This window comes from Equus przewalskii, chromosome 15, assembly GCF_037783145.1.
Source record: "Equus przewalskii isolate Varuska chromosome 15, EquPr2, whole genome shotgun sequence".
Taxonomy (NCBI): Eukaryota; Metazoa; Chordata; class Mammalia; order Perissodactyla; family Equidae; genus Equus; species Equus przewalskii.
In genome coordinates this window covers 4468243-4491549 of record NC_091845.1, presented here as the reverse complement: position 1 = coordinate 4491549, position 23307 = coordinate 4468243, and the positions used below count along the sequence as shown (strand labels likewise).

Sequence of the window (23307 nt, the reverse complement as noted above, 5' to 3'; positions counted from 1 at the left end):
CTAAAGCCTGACCTTAGAAATACGTCAGGCCAGGCAGAAGTAACAGAAATCCTGCTTTGTCTTTCACTGCAGCATTAACATTTACAGTGACACAGCACCCCGGCCACCCCCACTCCCCCAACCGGTTCTGATGTGCGTGAGCTCCTCTGTGCTCTCACGGCATCCTATCCGTGCATTATTCTATCAGCACTAGTCTCACTGTTCTGCAATGGTTGGAGTAAACAACTGCCGCCCCAGAAGACTCCAGGGGAGGAAGCAGACTGACAAAACTGGAGTCCCCAGTGCTCACCCGGAGCCCCGAACACAGCGGACGCACTACAAATGTGCACAAATCAAGTGACTGCAAGCTGTGCGCTTACTTTAAAGGATTCATGAGACAGGAGACTGCATTGAAAAAAAAAGTCAAAAAAGGAAACAACAAATTTAATTTAAAGAAAAAAACAAAACAAACTGCCTGAAAAGACAATGGAGCAAATCAACTCCTGAAAACAGAGTTCTGCATCTTGGTGATCACATTTATTGGAAGGGGTGGAGAAAAATAAACATGCCATTTTGCTTAAGAATTTGTGAGTTATCTGCACATCAACTCATTTCGGGTGTGGAAGAATCCTTGGTCATTTCTTAATATCAAAATCTAGGCAGGCTTCTCTTTTGAATATCTTCTACATTTAAAGAAGCAATCATACACACTATTTTCCACATGGATAAATCCTTTGTTTCAGCCAACTCTCAATGGAGGGGCAACTAGTACAACACCATCTCCCCGGACAAAGAGCATCGGGATATTCCGTTTTGTTGACTGGAAGAAGAAAAAAAAGAACAGATTTATACAAATCTGTAGTAGTAGTATTTATTTTTTAAGCGAGAAATTTGAAAACAAAAGACCAAATAGATTCATCATAACACAAACTGATTTTAAAAACCTGATCACTTACCTTTGTAGCACAAAGAATCATTCCATTAACCTCACTTTCCCTCAATATTAATAATTGGCAGAGACTGGAGCTATTGATCTTAATCCAGTCTCCTCCTCTCCTGGCACACAGCCAGACTACATTTCTCATGCTTCCGTGCAACCAGAAATAGCCATGGATTGGGTTTTCACCAATGGAAAGTGAACAGAAGTGACTGACTGACCCATAAACCTCCTATGAATGCCCTCTGTGGTCTTCCCCCCACTGCTGGATGGACTCAGATAATGGAGAACTGAGGGGATGGCAGAGCCACAAGACAGAAGCAGCCTGGGGCCCTGACTGAGCACCTCTAAGAAAGCTATTGTACTGCCCTAAAACCCCACTCAGGACTGTTCTGTGGGCGAGAAATAATATTCTATTGCAGCTGAGCCATTGCGAATTGCTTCTATGTGCTACTCACTCACACATATGGAATGGAGACCTGGGGCATCAGCCTGGGGGTCAAGCCTTAGGCAGTAAGGAAACAGATATGAAATGTTTGAAAGCCTCTTATGCCTTGGCAAAACATTCGGTAAAACCATTGCCTGCAAGGACTTGAAAGTAGCCCAAGGATCTCCCAAAGCTATAGGTTCTGGGAGAAGAGGGTAGAAAAGGCCAAATGTTAGTAGATGTTGCTGTTAACCTTAAGTCCTCAGCAAGGCAGTGTAAGAGACAAGCCCAGGCAAGGACCAGGGGCTATCGGGCAGAGATTACAAGAAGGGTTAGAAAAGCCAACTGTTTTTAGACTCCAAACTGAAGACAATAAGCAGGAAAAAAGCTGAGGAACAAAGCCCAGTAAAACTTCTCAGTTAAACAAACTCAGCCCTGAGGCAAAGATCAGATTAAGGGCGTTCCCTTCCCACCCAAACCTACTTTTAGCAAATGGCCTCAAAGTAATCAACATTCATTTGAGGGAGAGGAACAGAGGTGAGGAACCAGAGAAATAAAGGTGTCTATAAGCTGTGTCTAGGGAAGAACTTTGACTGAGGTTACTGGCCCACAGAATTAACTGGAAGTAAACAGATCAGAAACATCCGAAGTCCTAAGTTTTTAAAGAAATTGCATTGCCAGAGAAACCAGAGCTTGGCTAAAAAAGCCTTTGACTGAGTCTTCCAGCACAAGCAAGAAATTAGCTGTGAAAGCTCTGCAGCTCCCATTTAGGGTTGCCAGATTCAACAAATAAAAATACAAGTCACCCAATTAAATCTGAATTCTAGATAAACAAAAAAATTTTTTTTGTATAAGTCTGTCCTAAATATTGCATGGGACATACTTGACCTAACCAAGGTATTTCTTCTACTACCTGGACAGGAACATTCGTGCCTCCCCAGGGGATTCATCATTACCAAGGACCGGTAACTGCTGTCTGTTCCCATTCTTTCCTTTTCTGAAAGGGACTTTTTACCATGGATATCCTGTCCCTGCTCTGCTGCAGTGCCTGTGAGAGGGGCAACGCAACTAATTCACCTTTTTAGCTTACAGGAATCTGTACCACAAGTGGCCAGACGTAGATCTGACAGAGAACCGCATATCGTGTGGAGAGGGTGGACCCTGAGCTGCCTGTCCTGCTCGTCTCCTTTGGGGCAGAGGTGAGGGTGTTCTGTGTGTGGGGAGCAGGGTTCGGAACACCCACTCTTGTTGGTCTTCATAGCAACTCCATGATCAAACTTACAAAGCTCAGTATAGCTATGCTGAGACCAGTGTAACAGCTCGCCTGGAGGATAACACAGCATGCCAGCCAGGCAGCAGCGGGAGGTCTCTCAGTGGGAGCCTTTACAACAGGCCAAGGACTGTTCTCTAGTGACTCAAGCGACAGCTCAGTTACCTGGTGGGTGCAGAAGCCACCCTGGTTTAACTGCTCTATGCTTCACAAAGTAAGCAACTGTCCCTGAGTGTAGCTTCAAAGTCACTAAGGAGGGGCAAGTGCCACTCCAAGCGTCACATCATGCTCAGGGAAGCCCAAAGCGACAGGTTAACAGTGTTTAGAGCTTATTCCTAGTTCTCCCAGTTCACATGCAGTTTGTGAACCAGTGGCATGTTCACCATAAGCATGTTTTCTAGTAAAACAGTTGACATTCCACTTTTATCAGGTTTCTAGGGAAAAGAGAATTGGTTAATCAATCCACGGTCATTTGTCCATGGAGAAGAGGATTTTTTTTTGAAACCCTTTGCTGAGAGGTATAGAGATTTGGTTGCCAGAGGGGCAGACTATAGCAGAAATTGCTAGCTAGTCATAAAAATTCCATTTTCTTTCCTTCTTGGGCACAAAAACTGTATTTCTCAGGTTCCCTTGCAGTTGGGTATGGTCATATCACTGAGTTCTAGCCTAAAGAATGTGAGAAGATCTATGTGGCACTTCAGGCCTGGTTCCTAAAACCTCCCAAGAGCATCACTCTGGTTCTTTTTGCTACCACTGGCTGGATGTGAAAGACAATAAAGACTTAGGGGATGGCAGAGTTACAAGAAGAAAGCAGCCTGAGCTCCTGAATGACTGTGTGGAGGAAACTTGCCTAGAACAAGTATGTGATCAAGAAACAACTTCAATTGTGCTGAGTCATTACATGTGGAGGTGGTGGGGGGGATTTGTCACTATAGTCTAGCCAACGCTAACTAATATGCCCCAAAGGGTAAACTTTCAACTATCCACGTGTGAGTTACCTCCCTTGGGCTGTCTGTTTATATTATCCACCCAGGAGACCAGGCTATAGACAAATAATTCTTGAGAATGAGGACATGAGCAGGTATAGGGGGTTCAGCATGTAAACTTAACGTCCTTTAGGTAAGAAAAGGATTCTATAAAGTCAAGATCAGAAAAATGTATTGGGGGCTGGGGGCTGGCCCGGTGGCACAGCGGTTAAGTTAGCACATTCCACTTCTTGGCGGCCCAGGGTTCGCCAGTTCAGATCCTGGGTGCAGACGTGGCACTGCTTGGCACGCCATGCTGTGGTAGGCGTCCCACATACAAAGAAGAGGAAGATGGGCATGATGTTAGCTCAGGGCCAGTCTTCCTCAGCAAAAAGAGGAGGACTGGCAGTAGTTAGCTTAGGGCTAATCTTCCTCAAAAAAAAAAAGAAAGAAAGAAAGAAAAGAAAAATGTATTGGCTTTCTAGTAATGGTGGTGAATTTCATCCAGAATTTAAACCACACACACGTATATACACATATATGTATGTACAAATATGTATACATACATATTTATATATAAATGTTTGCATGAGTGGACTTCACATTCAGTCTCAAAAAAGTTGAATGAATTAGTTTGAAACAGGAAAGATTTTATTTCAGTGCCAAGGACTGCAGATCCAAGCCTTGCCAGCTGTCAAACATATGGCCGGGGTAGGGGTTTGGGGAGGGTGCGCACACATGCACATATATATGTGTTCTCTTTATATGATTATGTATCAGGTACTATGATAGACACTAGACACAAAGAGATGAATAAGACATAGACCCATCCTTCTAGAATCCCCATTCTAGAAGTGAAGAGAAAGCAGAGAAGGTATGAATCTACCCTATAAGAGTACTTACACATAAGCAAAAGATAAAATTATTTATGGCAGGATATCATATCAGCAATGATTGAAAGATTTGTATCAGCAAAAGACTGAAAATGGCTATCTGTCCATCAATAGGAAGTTAAATAAATTATGGTACATCTATACAATGGAGTACCATAAAGTTAAAGCCAAAAGTATAGAGAAGCTATATATGAAAATGGAAAAAGTTCAGACATATTAAATCAAAAGAGCAAGGTGTGTAACAACAGGCATGGTATGCTATCTTTTATTTAAAAAAAATGGGGAAGGAAAAGAGTTTTTATTCACATATGGATAAAGACACTGGGGGATTCAAGAAACCAGTAACAGTGATTATCTCTGGGGGGAGGGGGAGTGAAAAGAAGATGAATAGAGGACGGGGTGGAAGACTTTTCATTACATTACTTTTCATGTTTAGTGACTGTTTAACTGTGTGAATCTATTATCTGTTCAAAAAGTTAAATTAAAATGGAAGCAATTTAAAATGGATAAGAAACAAAATATGGTATGTATTCAGTATAAGTGATATATAATATGGGATCATAAAAAGAACAATTACCTATGGACTGGGAAGTTTGGAGAGCGAGAAGAATTACTTCCGTATGGGGGAGTTGGTCTAGAGCTGCTCTGTCCAACACAAGAGCCACTGGCCACAGTGGCTAAATTAAAATTAAATAAAATTGAATATTCAGTTCCTTAGTCACAGCAGCACATATTTCAAGTGCTAAATAGCCATATATGGCTCATGGCTACTGTATTATGGGACAGTATGGATATCGAACATTTCCTTTATTGCAGACAGTTCTGTTGGACAGTGCTCATCTAGAGAAAGGTCCAGGGAAACGTCTGACGCTGTCTAAAGGCCTGCAGGCAAAGGTCTGTTAGGTGAGGGAGGCTGCTGCAAGCAGAGGCAGCAAGATGGCTCAGGTACCAAAGACGGCACAACATCCTCAGAGAAACTGGCGAGTCAAACCATGGGGAGTCTGGTGATGGAAGGTGGTAAACATGATAGATGTTTGAAAAAGTAGGCTGGGGCCAAGTAATACAGACCTTTAGCAGTCTAGAAAACGGACACATGAATAACGGAGGGCTGAAAGCTGACAGAGTATGACTGCTCTCAACCTCCCCATTAACAAATCAGTAGTCAAGTTAATCACTCAGAAGTCCATTATATTACGTTACACGGAAAAACCTATGGTGCGTGGGTCTCCCTGTTTTGGTAATATTGATGCTCATTAGTAATTTCAACAGAGGAAAGAGGGAGTAAAACATAACATGAGTCAGGCTGAGGAACCATTCAGTCTGGTTTCCTGTCTTGGAGGGAAGTACCATGCTGCCGAATGAAACTGACTTTAGATATTTCTCACTATATTATCTTTCCTTTCTCTATCTACAGTTAATACACACACTCCAAGGAGAAACTACCAAATACATCTAAAATCCTACAAGGTTGCTTGTACAAGAAAATAGAACTTCTGCGTGGAAAATGGAACAATACTATATTTTCTAGAGAAGAAACCGTTTTGTCCTTACAGTTGAACTGAGAAATATTTTCATTTATCCGAAGATTTAACTTTTAACATTTTGCCTAATAAATCATGGCAATGGAAAGAAAAACACCTCACTAACTAAACAAACTTTGCTTCTCTTCTGCAGCTGCAGCTCTGGAGAGGAGGGCCACGTGCACTCGGCGCAGGGGGCTGTAGCTGAATGCTCCCTTTTGCAGCAGCCGGCCCTCAAAGGCGGCAGTCAGGATCTTTAGGGAGATCAGTGACTGCGCTGAGAATCTGTTCAACACTTCACTCAGAGAATGCACATGTGCACAGACACACAACACTGTCAAACAGTTTCGGAGGAACCCTGCTCCAAGCAGATGGGAGCAACACAAGTTATGGATCTGCTGTCAGCTCGCTGCAAACCTGAAGTGAGCAGCACTGTTCCTCTCTCTGTAAGAACGGAAACCACAGCTGAGGAGTCATTTCTGTCATAGGCAGAATTCAACACAAGAGCATGAAACGTTTATGAAGAATCTATTTCTGTGATGAAATTTTTAGGTTAATAATGTTACATGAAAAAAGTAGAATATAAAATTGTATATTCTATATTACATGACATTTAAGATATCATCAGGCGTCTTGGGGGCCGGCCCGGTGGCCGAGTGGTTAAGTTTGCATGCTCCGCTTCGTTGGCCCAGGGTTTCACTGGTTCGGATCCTGGGCGCATCCGCTCATCAGGCCACGCTGAGGCATCCCACATACCACAACTAGAAGAACCCACAACTAAAAATACACAACTATGTACTGGGGGGATTTGGAGAGGGAAGTGCCAATCTTCAAAAAAAAAAGAAAAAGATGTCATCATTTGTAAGCTTCAGTGCAACTAAAAAAAGCACAAATGCTTCTAATTAAACCATGACACAATTAATTCCTAGCATATCTGTAAGATACAGCTCCATTTTAGAGATGCTAAAATGTAAGAAACAGAAAGTGCATGTTAGAATTGGTACATTATGTCATGTCCATGTTAATAATAAAAAAAAACGGCAACAAGAAAGACTGGAAGGAAATATAGGAAAATATTTCAGTGGATATTTCTGGTTGGTGAGATGGGTGGTTATCTTCTTATTATTTTTGTCTTCTAAAGTCTCTTAGTGAGTATGCGTTATTTATACGCTCAGAAAAAAATACATTAATTTGTGTTTTTGTGTTTTTTGGAGGAAGATTAGCCATGAGCTAACATCTGCCACCAATCCTCCTTTCTGCTGAGGAAGGCTGGCCCTGAGCTAACATCCGTGCCCATCTTCCTCTATTTTATGTGGGACCCCTGCCACAGCATGGCTTGACAAGCAGTGCATAGATCCACACAAAGGATCCAAACCAGAGAACCCCGGGCTGCTGAAGAGGAAGGTGCGCACATAACCACGGTGCCACCAGGCTCATCCCTACGTTAATTTTTTTTTAAGTGCAGGAGATGCAACATAATTCTTCTGAATTTCTTTCCATTGAGACCAACAGCGACAAATACTAGGCGATGTTTCAACATAGAAGGAGTCTGATATTCTTGTAGGAAAACAACTTCACACAGAATAGCTTTCAGGGATCTTGTTAACATACCACCTAACACAAAAAGGTTCTGTTGATAAGATCTCTGTTCTGAACAGAGATGATTGCGACACTGTTACATTTTGCTAACACAGTTGAAACTTTCATTTGCTCCAGATGCTTTCCAAGGTGAGATTCTCATTTTTGTCTTTGAGGCCCAGCCTCATGACCTGCCACCATAACCACCCACCCTCTTTCGGCAAGGGATTTTCCAAAGCTTTTCGGCTTTGAGAGGTCTTGCTGCTTTGCCTAAAGACTGAGAATCATGTCTTATCAGACAGAGCAGGATGCGAGATCTCTTCTCTGCCAGGCAGAAATATTAGTAATAGGTGTGTTTCCATAACTTTCTTTAAAACGTAAAAGTATGTTTTATGAGCTTCTTGGGTACTGAAACTAACATAATTTACATTTCTAACAAGCTCAACGGTGACACCAATACTGCACAAGGACAGTTTGAGACACTCTTAGAGAAACAAATACCATGTCTGCTGTCTGCTGGTACGAAGCAGTCCTTTCTTCCGGTTTCCTTCAAGCTGCAAAAGGTGCATCTAGTTCTAGGATAGTAAGTTTAGTGAAGGAGTCTATGCTCATCAAAACCATTCATATAATTTACTCAAATCCCTTACTCAGTGGTCATATTTCTGAATTAAAAAGTCCCTTCTCTTACCTTCACATGGCATCCACTTCATCCATGACTCCCCATTAATTCAATTATAGTTTTCTGGAGATCCAGTGAACAGAAATGAACAGAGCATTTTCCAGGGTAAGCACCTTCTATGATTGCTCCCCATGATCCCTGCCTCTAGGCGTTCATGGCCTTGTGTAATCCCCTCCCTCTGAGTGTGGGTGAAACTTGTGCCTTGCTTCTAACCAACAGAATACTACAAAGGTAATGGGATGTCACTATTATGATCAGATTACATAAGACAGTGACTTTCATCTTACTGGCCAGCTCTCTTGCTGGGTTTGAGGAAGCAAGCTGCCAAGTAGTTAAGGCCCACGTGGCAAGGAACTGAGGTGCTCAGTCCAACAACCCTTGAGGACTGAATCCTGCTCACAACCATGTAAGTGAGCTTGGAAGCAGATCCTTTCCCAGTTGAGCCTTCAGATGAGCCCACAGCCCTTATGCAGCCTCATAAGAGACCCTGAAGCAGAGGACCCAGCTAAACTGTCTGGACACCTTAACCACAGGAACTGTGAGCTAATAAATGTGTCCCTTTAAGCCACTAAGTTTTGGGGTAATTTGTTATGTAGCAATATGTATTCTTAAAAGAAAAAGTCCCATGGTTATATAAGTTTGGGAAAAGCTGTATACTATATACTTTCTTAGAGATGGCAATGCAGATTAGCATGGACTCAAGCCTGTTTCACTGGGCTCTTAGAATTAAATACAACATATATAATAACACGGACGGCACAGTGCCTGACACACAGCAGGCATTCACCAAAGGTTAGTTCTGCAATCTCTCCCATTTCCACTTGTCTACTGTTAAAGTAAGTTTACATTATGATAGAACACTTTCTCCTATCTAGTGTACACTTTCTAAGATATTTTGCTTAACTGTTTACATTCAAAGTACCTGCAACTTCTCTGTGTAGTAGGCACTTTCTAAATTAGATTTTAAAGCCTACAACGGGAAGGACCAAGCACGGCTTGCCAGATCCTAGAGATTTATACTAGCATACCTCGTTTTATTGTGCTCTGCTTTATTGCACTTTACAGATACTGTGATTTTTACAAGACCCTCTACCAGTAAAAAGATTATGAGTTGCTGGAGGCTCAGATAATAGTTAGCAATTTTTAGCAAAAAGGTATTTTTGAATCAAGGTCTGTACATTGTTTTTTAAGACATAATACTGTTGCACACTTAACAGACTATAGTATAGTGTAAACATAACTTTAATACACACTTGGAAACCAAAAACTTTGTGTAACTCACTTTATTGTGGTGGTCTGGAACCAAACCCACGCTATCTCCGAGGTATGCCTTTACGATAATCTCTTGTAGTCAGTCTATCCATGTTAGCTCAGCCATTGCTGAGCTATCTAGAAGAACTTGGTGCTATCCTGCTAACACCATCCACCCGTTCTATCATCAATTACTCTGAGCCCCAGGCCCTGATACAGAGAAAAGAACCCTGAAGGCTTTGAAGCCACCTAGGCCTGGGTTTGAAACCCCTACCATCTCTCTTCCTAGCTGAATCTGGTTTCCTCAGCTAGCAAATAGGAGTCATAACACTGACCTCAGTGTTACTGGGAAATTAAATGTGATAAAACATACAAGTGTTTGGCACATAGTAGCTATGCAACATTGTTACAATTCTCCGCTCTCTACTCTCTTCCTGAGTAAGTGAATATTTATTTCTTTTTTCCTTGTATGACAAAGTATTTCCTTAAAATCAAATTTGTGTGTTTTCCCCTAAACATTATTTAGCACAGAATTCAGAACTAGAGATTTTCACATTTGAATGGAACCTAAGAGCTCATTACCAATCATCTCATTTTTCAGTCAAGGAAGTGAATGCAGAAAGAGGCTAATCAACTTTTGTTACAAACTATAATACTGTCAAATCTTGGAAAAATAGACCCACTGACATCCTCAAATAAAATCAACAAAAAGGCAAAATATTAAGAGCCTAATAAAACTGGTTAGCAAGTTATATACCAGAAGCTGAAACTGGATAAAAATCAATTCTTGGAAGGCTGTGACTTTTCATCTATTCATGCTGTTCCACTTCACAGTTATTTTATTTTATTTTTTATTATTTTTTTTTTGAGGAAGATTAGCCCTGAGCTAACTACTGCCAGTCCTCCTCTTTTTACTGAGGAAGCCTGGCCCTGAGCTAACATCTGTGCCCATCTTCCTCTACTTTATATGTGGGACACATACCACAGCAAGGCTTTTGCTAAGCAGTGCCATGTCTGCACCCAGGATCCGAACTGGTGAACCTCAGGCCAATGAGAAGCAGAACGTACACACTTAACCGCTGCGCCACCGGGCTGGCCCCCCAGTTATTTTAAAACTTAATAGTATGCGCCTTGCCTCTCTAACAAGACTATCCTTCATTATCTCTCCTCTCTCCCCTACTCGATACTCCTTTAACGACCTGAGCATATACTTAATGCCTACAAGGCACTATGGGGAACACAAGAAATAATGTCCTGGTCTCTGCCCTCAAATAGCTCATAAGATGAAAAGCAATATACAAATGAAAAAGTAAATAAGATCACTGTCAGTGGAGAGGGCCAAGAATTAGAAGATCCAACCAAAGGAGGAAAGAAGGTTGAGATGGTCAGAGAAAGTGTCACAGAAGAGCTGGGGCTGAGGTGGTTCCTGAAACAGGCTTTGTAGGAAAGAGACAGGGAGAACATTCCAGGTAGGAGAAATATGGGAAAAGAGAAGCAGACTATAGATGGCACACTCTGAGGACAGTGAGTGGACCAACTCGGCTACAGGAATCATCAGAGGGGAGACAGGAAAGTTATAATCACACTCTGGAGGGCCTCAGCCTGAATCTGTGCTTTGCTCTACAGGGCACAGAAGGCCTTAAAAGTCTCTAAGCAAGACTGTGACAAATGAAAGCAGTGTTTGAGGACCATTACTTTGGCAGTCAGACATGCATGGGCTGGAAAGGAGGTGGACATGAAGAGTAGTACCTGAGCTAGGGTCATGGCAATGGGGAAGCAATGACACATAAATCAACGTGAAGAATAGACTGAAACAGTTACTGATTACAGTGAGTGAAAGGGAGAAGTCCCGGGAAATTCTGAGACCTATGGTCTAAATAACTGAGAAAATCATGCACAGAAATAGGAAATTGAGAATGACCCTATTTTGCAGGTGATGAACACCAGGAGCTTAGTTTTAGATGCACTGAGTTTGAGATAACATCTAAAGTGGAAATGTTTTCAATAAGAATCTTGGAAATGAGAGAGTGAAACTCACAAAAGGAATAAAACTGGACACACAGGTTTACCCAAAATCATAATGGCCACTGATCACCACGTCACCAGCTTGGCAAACACCAAATTCACTGCACCCTGTTATAATCCTGGGAGGCAGGCACAGTTACCGGCATTTTACAGAGGGAGTCCCTGAGGCTTAGAAAGTTTCTATAACTTTGTCTGCGTTTACATAACTAATCATCAGCAGCCAGGATTTGAACCCAGATCTGTTAAGAGCTCAAGCTTTCATGCAACCTCTCAATAAATCCTCAGTAGCTGTAGGAAGTGGTCCTATTACCATCCTCATTTTATAGACAAGGAATTATAGTCACAGACAGGTTGGGTAATTTGGTACAATTATACAGCTGGTAAGCAAGGGAGTCAAGATTTGAATCCAGGCAGTCCTGCAATCTGAATCCACATTTTCAACTACTATGCTCTAGAAGAGTTAGAGACTGGCTTCCCAATACTTATAGGACTTAACAAATGTGATTTTCTTTTTATGTTGAACAATGAATGTGCGAAGATCTGGAAGACCTGCATAACTCAGTGACCTAATATTTTCCAAATGACCAGCGCTTGATGTTACAAAATCACGTGTGTGTAAAGATTCATTCAAAGTGCAAGGCAGACCAATAAATTTGCACATAACAAAAGTATGAAAAGTTCACTGATGTGGTTTCAGATTCGACAATGCAACTTTAAGAATCTACCCCTTGTTGAGTTTGGGTGTAGCATCAAAGAAGAGTAGCCACAAAAAAAACACCTCCCTTCTCCAACTACTCATCTGTGGAACTTCAGATTTTCTTCAACTATAACATATCACAACATATTAAATGCAGAAAAAAAGATGTGAGAATCTAGATATCATCAACTAAGTCAGGCATTAAAGAGATTTGCAAAAATGTAAAACAAAGACACTTCTCACTAAATATTTTGTTTTAGGAAATATAGCTATTATTCATTAAAATGTTACCTATGTTAACATGTTATAAGTTTATCATTATTTTTAATGAGTTAATAAGTATTTTTAAATTTCTCAGTTTTAGTTTCTATTAAATATTGATAGATCAAATCCACATCAAACAAAAGAATATTGCCCAGTATCACTGTTATACACTAGTACATATATGCATCTTAGACTGTCATATCTCATTGAATCCTGGCCACCCTATAAGGTAGCTGGGAGTATTCCTGCTTACCAATGTCGAATTAAGTCTGCAAAGTCAATTCCCTTGCCTCACATACTCCAGGTAGGAAGTGGCCAAGCCAGTACTGGAAACCAGGTCTGTCTGACTCCGAAGTTTTTCCTTTTATTTTTTACTTATTTATTTATTTTGGCGAGGAAGATTGGCCCTGAGCTAACATCTGTGCCAATCTTCCTCTATTTTGTATGTGGGACACCACCACAGCATGGCTTGATGAGTGGTGTGTAGGTCTGCTCCTGGGATATGAACCTGTGAACCCCAGGCTGCCAAAGCAGAGCACGTGAACTTAACTACTACGCCACCGGGCCGGCCCCTCAAAGCCTGTGCTTTTAATTGCTACACTCTGAGTCCATGAGTAGGTGTCAAAACATGACAGGCTTTCCATAAATGTCAAGCTGTCGGATGTTGAGAACAACTGACATTTTAAAAGGGATGAATAGAATTGCATGACTTACTTTATATATCTCTTCATATGTTTCTTCATCAATTTCTATAGTAGTCACAGTTTCTTCTACATCTCCCAATATCATATTTAAATGCTGATCATAAGCCTGAAGTGGGAGGGTGCGGGACCAAGAAATTTAATAATCAAATTAAGAAACAATGAATAGGGCTTACAATATGCAAATGGCTCAATTACAAGTAACCACAATACTTATACCACAAACTTTCACACACAAATAAAGATAATCCTGCTGTACTAATATACTGTTTCTCTGCAAATCATTCCAACAATAACTTAATTGACCTGATAAAAATACAACACTATGTGGCCAAAAATGAATTTACTCAAAATAACTTGAAATCATTTTTAAACTGTCCACCCTACTTGTTATTCAAGGCAGCCACATCATTTATAATATTTAATTATGAAAAACAGCAAATTCATCACTTTTCAGTAGAATTCTTTCAACTCCCTCTGGAACAGTGTGACAAGAAAGGTACAGTAAAGGAGATAAAATTCTTCAGCTGCTAAGATGACGGCAGTGCAGTCTCCTAAAGGCATGAGACACTGCCATTCAACCCTCCCTGTCTCAAACTAAGCACCCCAAGGTAAAGCAAGTAGAGCAACACCCCGCCCGTTTACAGCCTAGCTACAACCGGCACCTGTGGGCTCAATCAATAAATGGTGCAACTCAGATATTCAGGGATGTCCTCATTCCAAGCTCCAAAGCTCATGCATTTTACTAAAAGGTGAACCTTCGGGGACCTTGTTCCAAATGCACTTACACTTACTTCTAACAAGGTGTTAAATGGTTCACCAGCTCACACCAAAATGAAAGCGGCTGCCAGGCAGAGCACACCAACAAGAGCAAAGATCTACAGATACGGGCCAGAGAACAAACAGACAGAAGCCTGGGGGCCATGCAGGATAGAGGCAACTGAGTCTAGGCAGGGAACTGGAGATGCCTCCAAGAGTTAAGGCAACACGTCTGTCCTGGGGTGTCTCTCCATGTGCCAGTGGCCCATGTGATTAAGCTCAATTCTATTTTTCCTGGCAAAGGTGTTGCGATTCCATTTCCTGGGGTTCCTCTTCCCTCAAGGCTAGCTGTATATTAAGACTACTGCCTCCCTAAGTCCCTACTTCCTTTCCAAGCACAGGAGGTTCTTTGCCTTTAGGTTTTATGGAAGGTAGAATCATAGTACTTAAGAATGGGGCTGAAGTCAGACAGCCTAGGTTCATACTCTGGCCCTCCCTTTACAGGCTGTGTCACCTTAAGCAAGTAACTTCACCTTTCTGAGCCTGAGCTGCCTCAAATGCAAAACAGGCATAATTACTATCTACCCGCACAGGGTTGTTATAAAGATTAAATGAGATATTACATACAAAACACTTCGAATAATAGTACATGGCATATAATAAATGCTCAATAAATATTAGCTATTTTTAATCACTGTAGGGCAGAATGAAAGTAATAAAAATGACATACTCAGGAAAGTAACAAGTTATCAAGAAGAGGCAAAACCTTCAGTATGCTCTCTTTATAAATAAATAGGACCACTTCAGGGGACCAATGTTGTAGAAATATTTGCAGATATACAAAAAGAAATACGTACAAAAATGCTTACTGTACCATTATTTATAGTAGCAAGAAATGGAAAACCATCTAAATATCACTACCATCAATACAGAATTCTATGCAGTCATTAAAAAGAATAAAGGAGATTTACAGGCACTCATGATCAATAATTTCCAAGAGTAAGTGAAAAAGAAAAGTGCTCAAAATATAGTAATATAGCAAGATCCCATTTACTTTTTTCAGAGGTGGTGTATGTGGTGCAAATATACGCATATGAACCCATTTATACGTACACACATGTAAAGACAGGGAAAAGATCTGAAAGACTATACACGACTTTTAACAGTGGTTACCAATTGAAAAAATGGAATTTCACCTTTTACTTTATGTATTTCTGTGCCATTTTTTACAACCAACTACAAATTTACGTACATGTCAGTAATTTAAAGAAGTTTTAAATAAGAATACAGGACAAGTAAATGTTATTTACAAATAAACAGAAGGAATAAATGAAAGAAATGGATATGTTCTTTAATAAACACATCATTTCTGTTAACAGAAAATAGGTTAAAAATATGAATAAAATAGTTGTATTCAGCTTGCAGAAATATAGGTGACTTTCCACCTCCCTCTTGTCTACATTCAAAATGCTCTTCCACAGTGGACAGTTTTTACATTTTAAGGGGGAAAGGGTAGGTGGGATGACAAAGCATAATCTGATTTCCAGGTAATTTAATAAATTTACTCACATGTAATCTACCTCGAAGCTCTCTGTCGTTTCTCATTTTCACATAAATTCGCTCATCCAGGCTGAGCCTGATCAGATCCAAGGGCTCTTCTACGGTGTTGGTAGTTTGTTGCTGATAAAAGAAACAGGCTTAGTAAATACAGTAGTAGGGAGAGCATGGTGTTCAAATCACTGCTATGCTGTGTGACTGCGGGCAAGTTACTTAACCCCTCTGCGCCTCAGTCTCCTAATCTGTAAAACGTGGATAACAATAGTGCCTACCCAGGACTGCTGTTGTGAGGCTTAAACGACATATATGAAGGCTTAGAATGGTGCCTGGCACATACGTGCTACATAAACGAGAGCCGAAACACACATACACAGGAAGGAGTTAAACACAAGATAATCACGACTGCACTTTGTTCTCTCAAAACCTAAACTACCTGACCCAATTTCAAGGTTTAGGGAGTCACTCTCAGAGACTTTAGCCCTACCTCCAATATCACTTAGTAATTTGAAAAACATTCACTTAATGACTACCACACACTAGTCAGAATGCTAAGCAAGGATAAGGGTTTGAGGGAAGATTACGAGTTCAGTACAGGGCAGGCTGAGCTTAGGGTGCCCAGCGGCCAGTAGCATGACTACCTTTAGCAGGAAGCAGAGAATACTGGTGGAAAGTACTAGCTTTGGAGTCAGGCAGCATGGGTTCAGCCGCTGACTCTGCTACTTACAAACTGAGATTAAAAATCATGCCGTCTCTAATTGTCTCCTTGTTTGTAAAATGAAGCAGCCAGAATCTTCCTTTCACGATTCTTGTGAGGATTAAATGAGCTAATGTATTTAAAACAGTACCTCGTAAAGAGAAAAGTACCAATAAACGGTTCAAGCTATTACTACTAGGGAACTGTTGGAAACACAGGTCTCAGAGAGATGAGGGTGCGATGACTTGGATTCATGCATAGGGAAAGGAGAAGCCAGGAGAGTTGATACGATTCTTTAGCTTCTTCAGTGAGCACATGAGGCCAGCGGAGGAGAGTGACTGAATGCCGCAGGCTCCACAGCGTGAAAAGGCTAGATGGGGAAAAAAATCCTGACTTCAACAGGTCCCCTCCTCAGTGGAACAGGTGTTTGTTAAGGGCCAGCTAACCAATACCGGATTAGAATACTACAGAAGTCAGTCCCTGCTCTCAAGGAGCTCATTTTAGTGGGGAGAGGCGCATAAATAACTACTATACTGTAAGAACAGACTCATGACAGAGCCCTACTGCTCCTTCAGCCTCAGTCTGGGATGCCCACTGTCCAGCTTTTAATCCTGTAGCTTTAAGGACTGCCTTTTCCAAGAGGCCTCCCCGATCATCCAATTCACTCACTCAGTAACTATCTGAGTGTTTCCGGCACTGTTCTAAAAGCCGAGGACAGAATAGCGATTAAAACAAAACTCTTGTTCTCAAGGACCTCACATTCCAGTGCGGGGAGAGAGACATTAAACAAAGCAGCATACACGTGGTATGAACAACTAACATGCTTTGAAGAAAAATAAAGCAGCCTGGGGAAGAGTGCTATTTCCTCACCTCTTCGATGAGGTGAGATTTCACTAGAAAGCTGAAGAAGCTGTGGCCTGATCCACAAAGATATCTGAGGAAGAGCGTTTTGGGAAGAGGGAAGAGCAGGTGAGAAAGCCTGCAGGACCGTCAGTTATTCAGTATACCAGGTCCTTGCTCGTGTGCTCCATACCACACCGTTCCTACATAACGCACGTATTTATGTTTACTTTTCATCTGTCCTCCCCAGAATATAAGCTCCAAGTGGGGACAGGGATCACGTACGTCCATGCCGGTGTCCCTGGTGCTTAGAACGGTGTCTAGGCAAACGCTGATGTTCACTACGGATTTGCTGAATGAGTAATAATTGTTTCGCCCTTAACTTTACCACCACGCTTTCTTTCAGGATTTCGACAGCTCCGTGAGGCAGACAGGGATAATTATTTCCATTCTACTGATAAAGGTGAGCCTCAAGACAAAGGAAGCGACGAGCGGGAGGCATAACTAGTTTTCAGGCGGGCTTCGGACAGGAAAAGATCTGAGGGCCTGAGGCAACAGTCGGAGGGGGCGCGGTTACCAACGGGCCGACTAAGGCCACGAAGACCTGGGAAGAGGCGGCATGACAGGCCACCTTCTCGCGAGTTTGCAGAAGACAACCCTGGCACGCACAGCCGAGCAGGCCCAGGGCTGGGAGCCGGGAGCCGCTCCGGAGCGAGCTCCGAAGAAGTCACTCACCTGATCCACGTCGTCCGCCATGTTTCAAACCCTGCGCTCTTTCCCGCCTCTCGCGAGAGTACGCGAGCCCCCGCCCCCCCGTCTCCGGAAACGCGAGGAAGCAATGCACCGGAAGCACAAAGAGAACTGTTTTGCCCCTTCTTGCTTCTTGAGGTTTGCATTGGTCGTTTGGAGCTGGGGCGGAGCTTCGCCCGGGGGTGGAGGCTCGGCCCGTAAGGAAGGGGCGTGGCCGTGCCTCGCGCCACCTGGGCCGCCGCCCGCGGCTTGGTGCGTCACGCGTGGGGAGAGTCTTGCCCGGGCAACATGGCTAGGAAGCGCGCAGCCGGCAGCGGGCGGCGGGGGCGCGAGCCGCGCGCCCAGAAGGCCAAAGGCGAGAGCGCGGCCCGGCGTGAGCAGAAGGAGGCGGGTGAGAGCGAGGCCGAGCCGGGCTTAGGGGGAGATGCCGGAGGAGGGCAGGGGACAGGCTCGGGTGGGGGAGCGGGGAGCCGGCGCCTGGAGGTGGAGGGTCGAGGGAGACAAGCGGGGGCCGCTGCCCGGGTCCTCCCCGACGTCGTTGCGTCTCCTCCGCGCGAGGAGCGCTGCGCCCTGAGCGGCTCCCCCGCCCGACCCGACAGGAGCTCCGCTGCGTAGCCTCTTTGCTGCTGCCTGTTGCCCACAGGATAAAGTCTAAGCCTTCTGGCAAATGCACAGGGCTGGACAGGCGAAAGGCAGTGCAGTTATTTTGTGTCCGCAGAAGACGCATGGACCAGGACGTAGAGTGCAGTGGTGTGCTGACTCCCAGACTATCTTCAGCTAAGTCTCACCCAAGAGTTCGAGGTTCGGAGCCAACCTGACTCTTGCACGTGGATTTCCAATAGGCGTCTTATATGTGCCATGGGCAAAGCAAAACTCTTGGTTTTCCCCGGTACACCTGTTCCTTCCCCACACTTTCCCATCTCGGTAAATGATCCTTTCACCCAGTTGTCAGAGCAGACCCCCCTTTTCCTTGCACGCACACATCCTGTGAGCGAGTCCTGTCAGTTCAACCTCAGAACTATAGCTCCAATCTCTCCACTTCTCTTTATTTCCGCGGCCACAGCCCTTGTCCAAGCCACCATCACTTCTCAGCTGAAGGATCGCAGTCACCTCTTCACTGGTCTTCCTACTTCCTTTCGTTCCTCTGCAGTAGTACTCTGCTCACCAGCCCAAAGGATCCTTTAAAAAAAAGGTCAGATCGTGCCGTGCTCCTACTTCAAACCCTCTGTGGCTTCTCTTGGTGTAAAGTCCAGCCAGATTCCTCACCGTGGCTTACAAGACCCTACTTGATTTGGCTGCTGCTACCTCTCCTGTTGTCTCCCACCACTCCTCCTTGCCAGATACTCTCCTTGTTGGCCTCCTTTCTGTTCCTCAAACATGCCATGTTATTTCTCACCTGGAGCCTTTGCCTTTGATGTTCCTTCTGCCTGGAATGTTCTTCATGGCTCTTGTCATGGCTGATTTCTTCTGTTCCTTCAGGTCTCAACTCAGACACTCCTTGAGCATCTATCTAAGATGGTCTTCCCCAGGCCCTCTTGATCGCATAGGCCCTCAAGCCCTTGTCACAGTCTGTAATGATCTTGTTAATTTGCTTGCCTCCTTTTTGATTGCTTATCTTACTAGACTTTAAGTTTCATGAAAGCATGTCTTATGTTTGGCTATATTTTATCTTGTCATCAGCCCCCCCCCCCCCCCGTATACTAAGTGCTCAATAAATATTTTAAGTAGTTGCGAAATGCATGCTTTGGAAAGGATTTCTGGGCTTCCTGATAACTGGGTAGAAGATTAGGTAACCAGCAAGGACTCTGACACTAGATTCAACAATTCTGTGATTCTGTATATAAGTTCGTTGTCTATTAGGAAATAGTCAAATGGTAACCATTTCTAAACTTAGAAGGTGATTTACCTCACAATTAATGAGTTCCATTTTATGAATTCATTTACTCATTCAGATAACATTTTTTGAGTGTGTACTATGTGCTGTACATGAGCTAGATGACATCGGAGAGAGCTTTCTTGGAAAAGCTTAGAGTGTGTAGTGTTGACATTTACAAAAAATACCCAAGGCAGAATACACAAGGTGTGGATATCATGGGAGAAGATACAAGGCTTTGTGGCTTCTGAATAATCACGTTTGACTGGAGAGATTGGGATGTGCTCTCTGGAGGAGTGATGTGTGATGCGTGATTTAGGATGGGTGATATTCAGCAGATGGCTGTGAAAGAGGGTTGGTGCTCTAGTCAGACGGAATGCATTCTGAATATGTGGCAATTCAAAGATTAAAATCATTCCTCCCAGCTAAACACTTCACCTGGCACCAGCTTGGTATAGCTCCAATGCTGGGTACTTATATACACTTAGGTAAACTATTTTGGACAAATAACTTAGTGTCTCTGAACCTTGTCTGTGAAACAATACTCCCTTGCAGGGTGGTTGTGAGTTTTCAGTAAGCATATAAGGCTCCTGGCATGGTCCATCTTAGGACATCATTTGGGTTAGCTCTAACAGTTCAGCTTAAATGTGAAGATGCCCCCAGGTTTTGCTCAAACGCTGCCAGGCCGAGGAGCTGCCGGTCAGTTCCCACGGTGGCCTCCGGGAGGAGCTGCGGTCTTTGCTGTGGGGGAGCAGGGGAGCAGGTGTGGTGTGGGCCGCAGGTGCCGCTGACTCGGTGATGGTCGAGTGCAGGTTCTAACAGCACTTCCGTGCATGCAAATGAAGGGGACACTTGGCTGCTTTCAGCAGTTAGGGACAAAGAAAACATTATTTCTTCCACATTATTTCCTTGTTTCTATTAGGGCAGCTCTGGTTTCTTCATATTTCTTCTCTGTTAATGCTTTCATTGATGTAATTCATTAATTCCTTCAACAGATATTTGTTGAACACCCACTATTTCCAAGCGCTGTTCCAGGTACTGGACTTACAGTAGGGAACAGAACAGGCAAGGTCGCTGCTCTCATGATGCTTGTAATCTTTGGGGAGGGGTGGGGAGGGCAGACAATAAGACGTTAAAAACTCGATTCACATGGTGATAAGAGCTATGAAGAAAATAAAGCAGGTTGCTGTAATGAAACAGACGTAGGGGTGGGGAAGAAGCAGCTAAGTCCGAATCACTGGTCAGAGAGGGCCTCTGGGAGGAGGTGTCATTTTGAGCCAGTTGCTGATGCCCTGAAGGAGCCATTCAGGGAAGTTCTGGGGGAAAAGGCAGAGGGAACAGTAAGGTTAAAGACTTGTGGGAGGGAATGAGCCTGGCCGTGTGGCTGGACACAGTGAGTGGGGGGGCGAGTGGTAGGAATTGAGGTGAGAGAGGTTGTCAGGGCCCTTGGCTTGGGGACCAAGCTGAGGAGTCTGTGTTTTATTCTAAGTGCTGTGAGATGCCGCTGGACGGTTTAAGCAGGTGTTCTTATTGAATCTCAGTTGATGGCCAGGCAAGCCGTGGTGGTGATCCCTGCCCTGCGGAATGGCCGCGCGGAGCTCAGGGAGGCTGGTTAGACATGTTGGATAACTCGGGGTCTCGGAGGGTCCTGGAAAGTAGCCTCTAGATTCTCTGGGACCAAAACACACAGCAGAGGATAAAGAAAGAGAAGTCGTCCGTATTTCTACCATCAAGAAGTAACTACCACCAAGTAATGGCATTATTTCCTTTTAGTCTGTGTTTCTTTATGCAGTGGAAACCAATATAACTGAGTTATATTTCATCGTGTGACTGTACCGTAATTAATGATTATCTCATGATTGGAATTCAGATTATTTTTTAAACTTTTGGATATTATTTTGATTCAGTTTTTTGTTTCCATTCCTTCCTCCTTTTCACTCCTCTACCTCTCTTCAAAGAACAGAAATATACAGTGGGCCTTTTAACCAATCAGATCAGTTTGGTGAGGAAGAAACAGTGCCTCTGAAGCGTCCTCCCCCCTGTGTTTTTAGATTAGTAAAGAGTCTTGGCATCTTTGCTTATTAATAGAGAGCTAAAGACCATCGATAAGACCCAGAAATCCTGATGTTAAGGGCACCCTGCTGAAACCGTCTAGTCCGAAACCTTTAAGCAGCTTCCGGTCTTGGAATAAGAAATCTATTCCCCAGATGCTAAATAATTAATTTTGAACTATTTTGTTTTTCAAAATTTCGCATTTTTTGTTTGTGTCTCCATTAAAATGTTTAAGACACAGGAATGCATAAATTCTTTTAGAAGACATCTTGAAGAAACAGCTGGATCGGTGATTCTATCTAGCATTAAAACAGATGCCCTATAATGTGAAATTTGTTTAAAGTATGATTTTATTTAGATTGAAAGGTGGGTCTTTTTCCCATATGCAGAAGTATATTCGTGGAGAATATAAATATCCGGAGAGTCAGGACAAACCACAGATGAAAAGAATGAATTAATTTGATATTTAGGTTAATATTGCAGCCCCTTTTAGAGCCTCAGTGAAGGCTAGAGTATTTTTGTTTTACAAAATTAGTTGAAGCAGAGTCATGCAAAGGCAAAGGAAGATTTATTTCAGAATCAAGATCATTTGCATGAATATATTTGCGAAGTAGAAAAATATCCTCCCCTGCCATATTATTTATTAAAATTAATTTACTAATATATTCATAGGTTAATAGATTATACTTTTAGATCCCCTAATTTAATTAAAACCAACAACTTAGGCATTTTTTACATTTCCCTTTAACAAAAACAATAATGATTTTAAGAAAATAAAGACATTTTTGAACTGCTGCCATCCTCTTCCAGCCCCAGGGTGGTTGGGATACCAGAGCCATTCAGGTTAGGTTGGCAAGGTCTCATAGCAGTGTGTCTTTGGAGCAGAGAATGGTTCTGAAAGCTCACAGAAACGTGCATGAGTAGGAAGAAGGTTATAGTAAAACTTGGACATGTTGATGAACTTGAAACATTTCACTTGATAGGGGCAGATTATCCCTAAAATAAATAGTTTTAGCAGGTCGTAAATAAGCAAGGTGTTAATAAACGGATTGATGTATTTTCCTTGCTGGATATTAGCTGAAATTTAAGATTTGGAAGTTAGATTTGGTTTGAGTCAGGTGGTGGTCTCTCTGTAGCTTAGGAGGAGTAGAATAAAATGCTGATGAAGAAAGATGGGTTTTACTGTGAGCATAGAATGTAGACTAGCCCGAAGAGGGGGAGAGGCTAAAAGCTTGTCGTTGACCAAACGTGGCATGGCGAACTGGTGATGAGGTGTGGTTTGGGGGGAGGTTGCAGAAGAGGACTTTTCATGACCCTGCCCGTGAAGCGACACTGCCTCCACCTTTTTTATTGCCCCTCACCTCATGTTCCTTTGGTCGCCTAGATGTCTTTGAAGATGAGAAACCCCCAAAGAAGAAGCTGCTCTCGAAAGTCTCCCGAGGAAAGAGGAAGAGGGGCTGCAGTGATCCTGGGGGCTCAGCAGATGGTCCAGCAAAAAAGAAAGTGGCCAAGGTGACTGGTAAATCGGAAAAGCTCAAGGTTATAAAGGATGAAGCCCTCAGTGATGAAGATTTCAGGTGAGGTGGCTGACAAGCT

The 23307-nt window shown here is 43.0% G+C and overlaps 2 protein-coding genes across 4 annotated transcripts in view; one reads left to right on the top strand and one right to left on the bottom strand.

The window, feature by feature from the left end:
* Window positions 1-389: 389 nt before the first annotated feature.
* Window positions 390-17906, bottom strand: LSM3 (LSM3 homolog, U6 small nuclear RNA and mRNA degradation associated). The gene is made up of 4 exons (XM_008532963.2): window positions 17772-17906; window positions 15515-15625; window positions 13200-13295; window positions 390-799 (listed from the first exon to the last, which is right to left on the bottom strand). The coding sequence occupies exons 1-4, from the start codon at window positions 17790-17792 to the stop codon at window positions 719-721; spliced, it is 309 nt and encodes a 102-aa protein (XP_008531185.1). The 5' UTR covers window positions 17793-17906; the 3' UTR covers window positions 390-718.
* Window positions 17907-18020: 114 nt separating this feature from the next.
* Window positions 18021-23307, top strand: part of XPC (XPC complex subunit, DNA damage recognition and repair factor) — a 33457-nt gene continuing 28170 nt past the window's right edge. For 2 of the 3 annotated variants that reach the window (XR_011526830.1, XM_070574630.1), the window contains exons 1-2: window positions 18044-18177; window positions 23096-23288. Coding sequence is in view for 2 of the 3 variants with exons in the window: in XM_070574630.1 (XP_070430731.1) it covers window positions 18075-18177; window positions 23096-23288 (296 nt within the window). In the remaining variant the exon portion in view is untranslated. Of the gene's footprint in view, window positions 18178-23095; window positions 23289-23307 lie in introns of all 3 variants that reach the window. The other variant, XM_070574629.1, reaches the window with a different exon arrangement.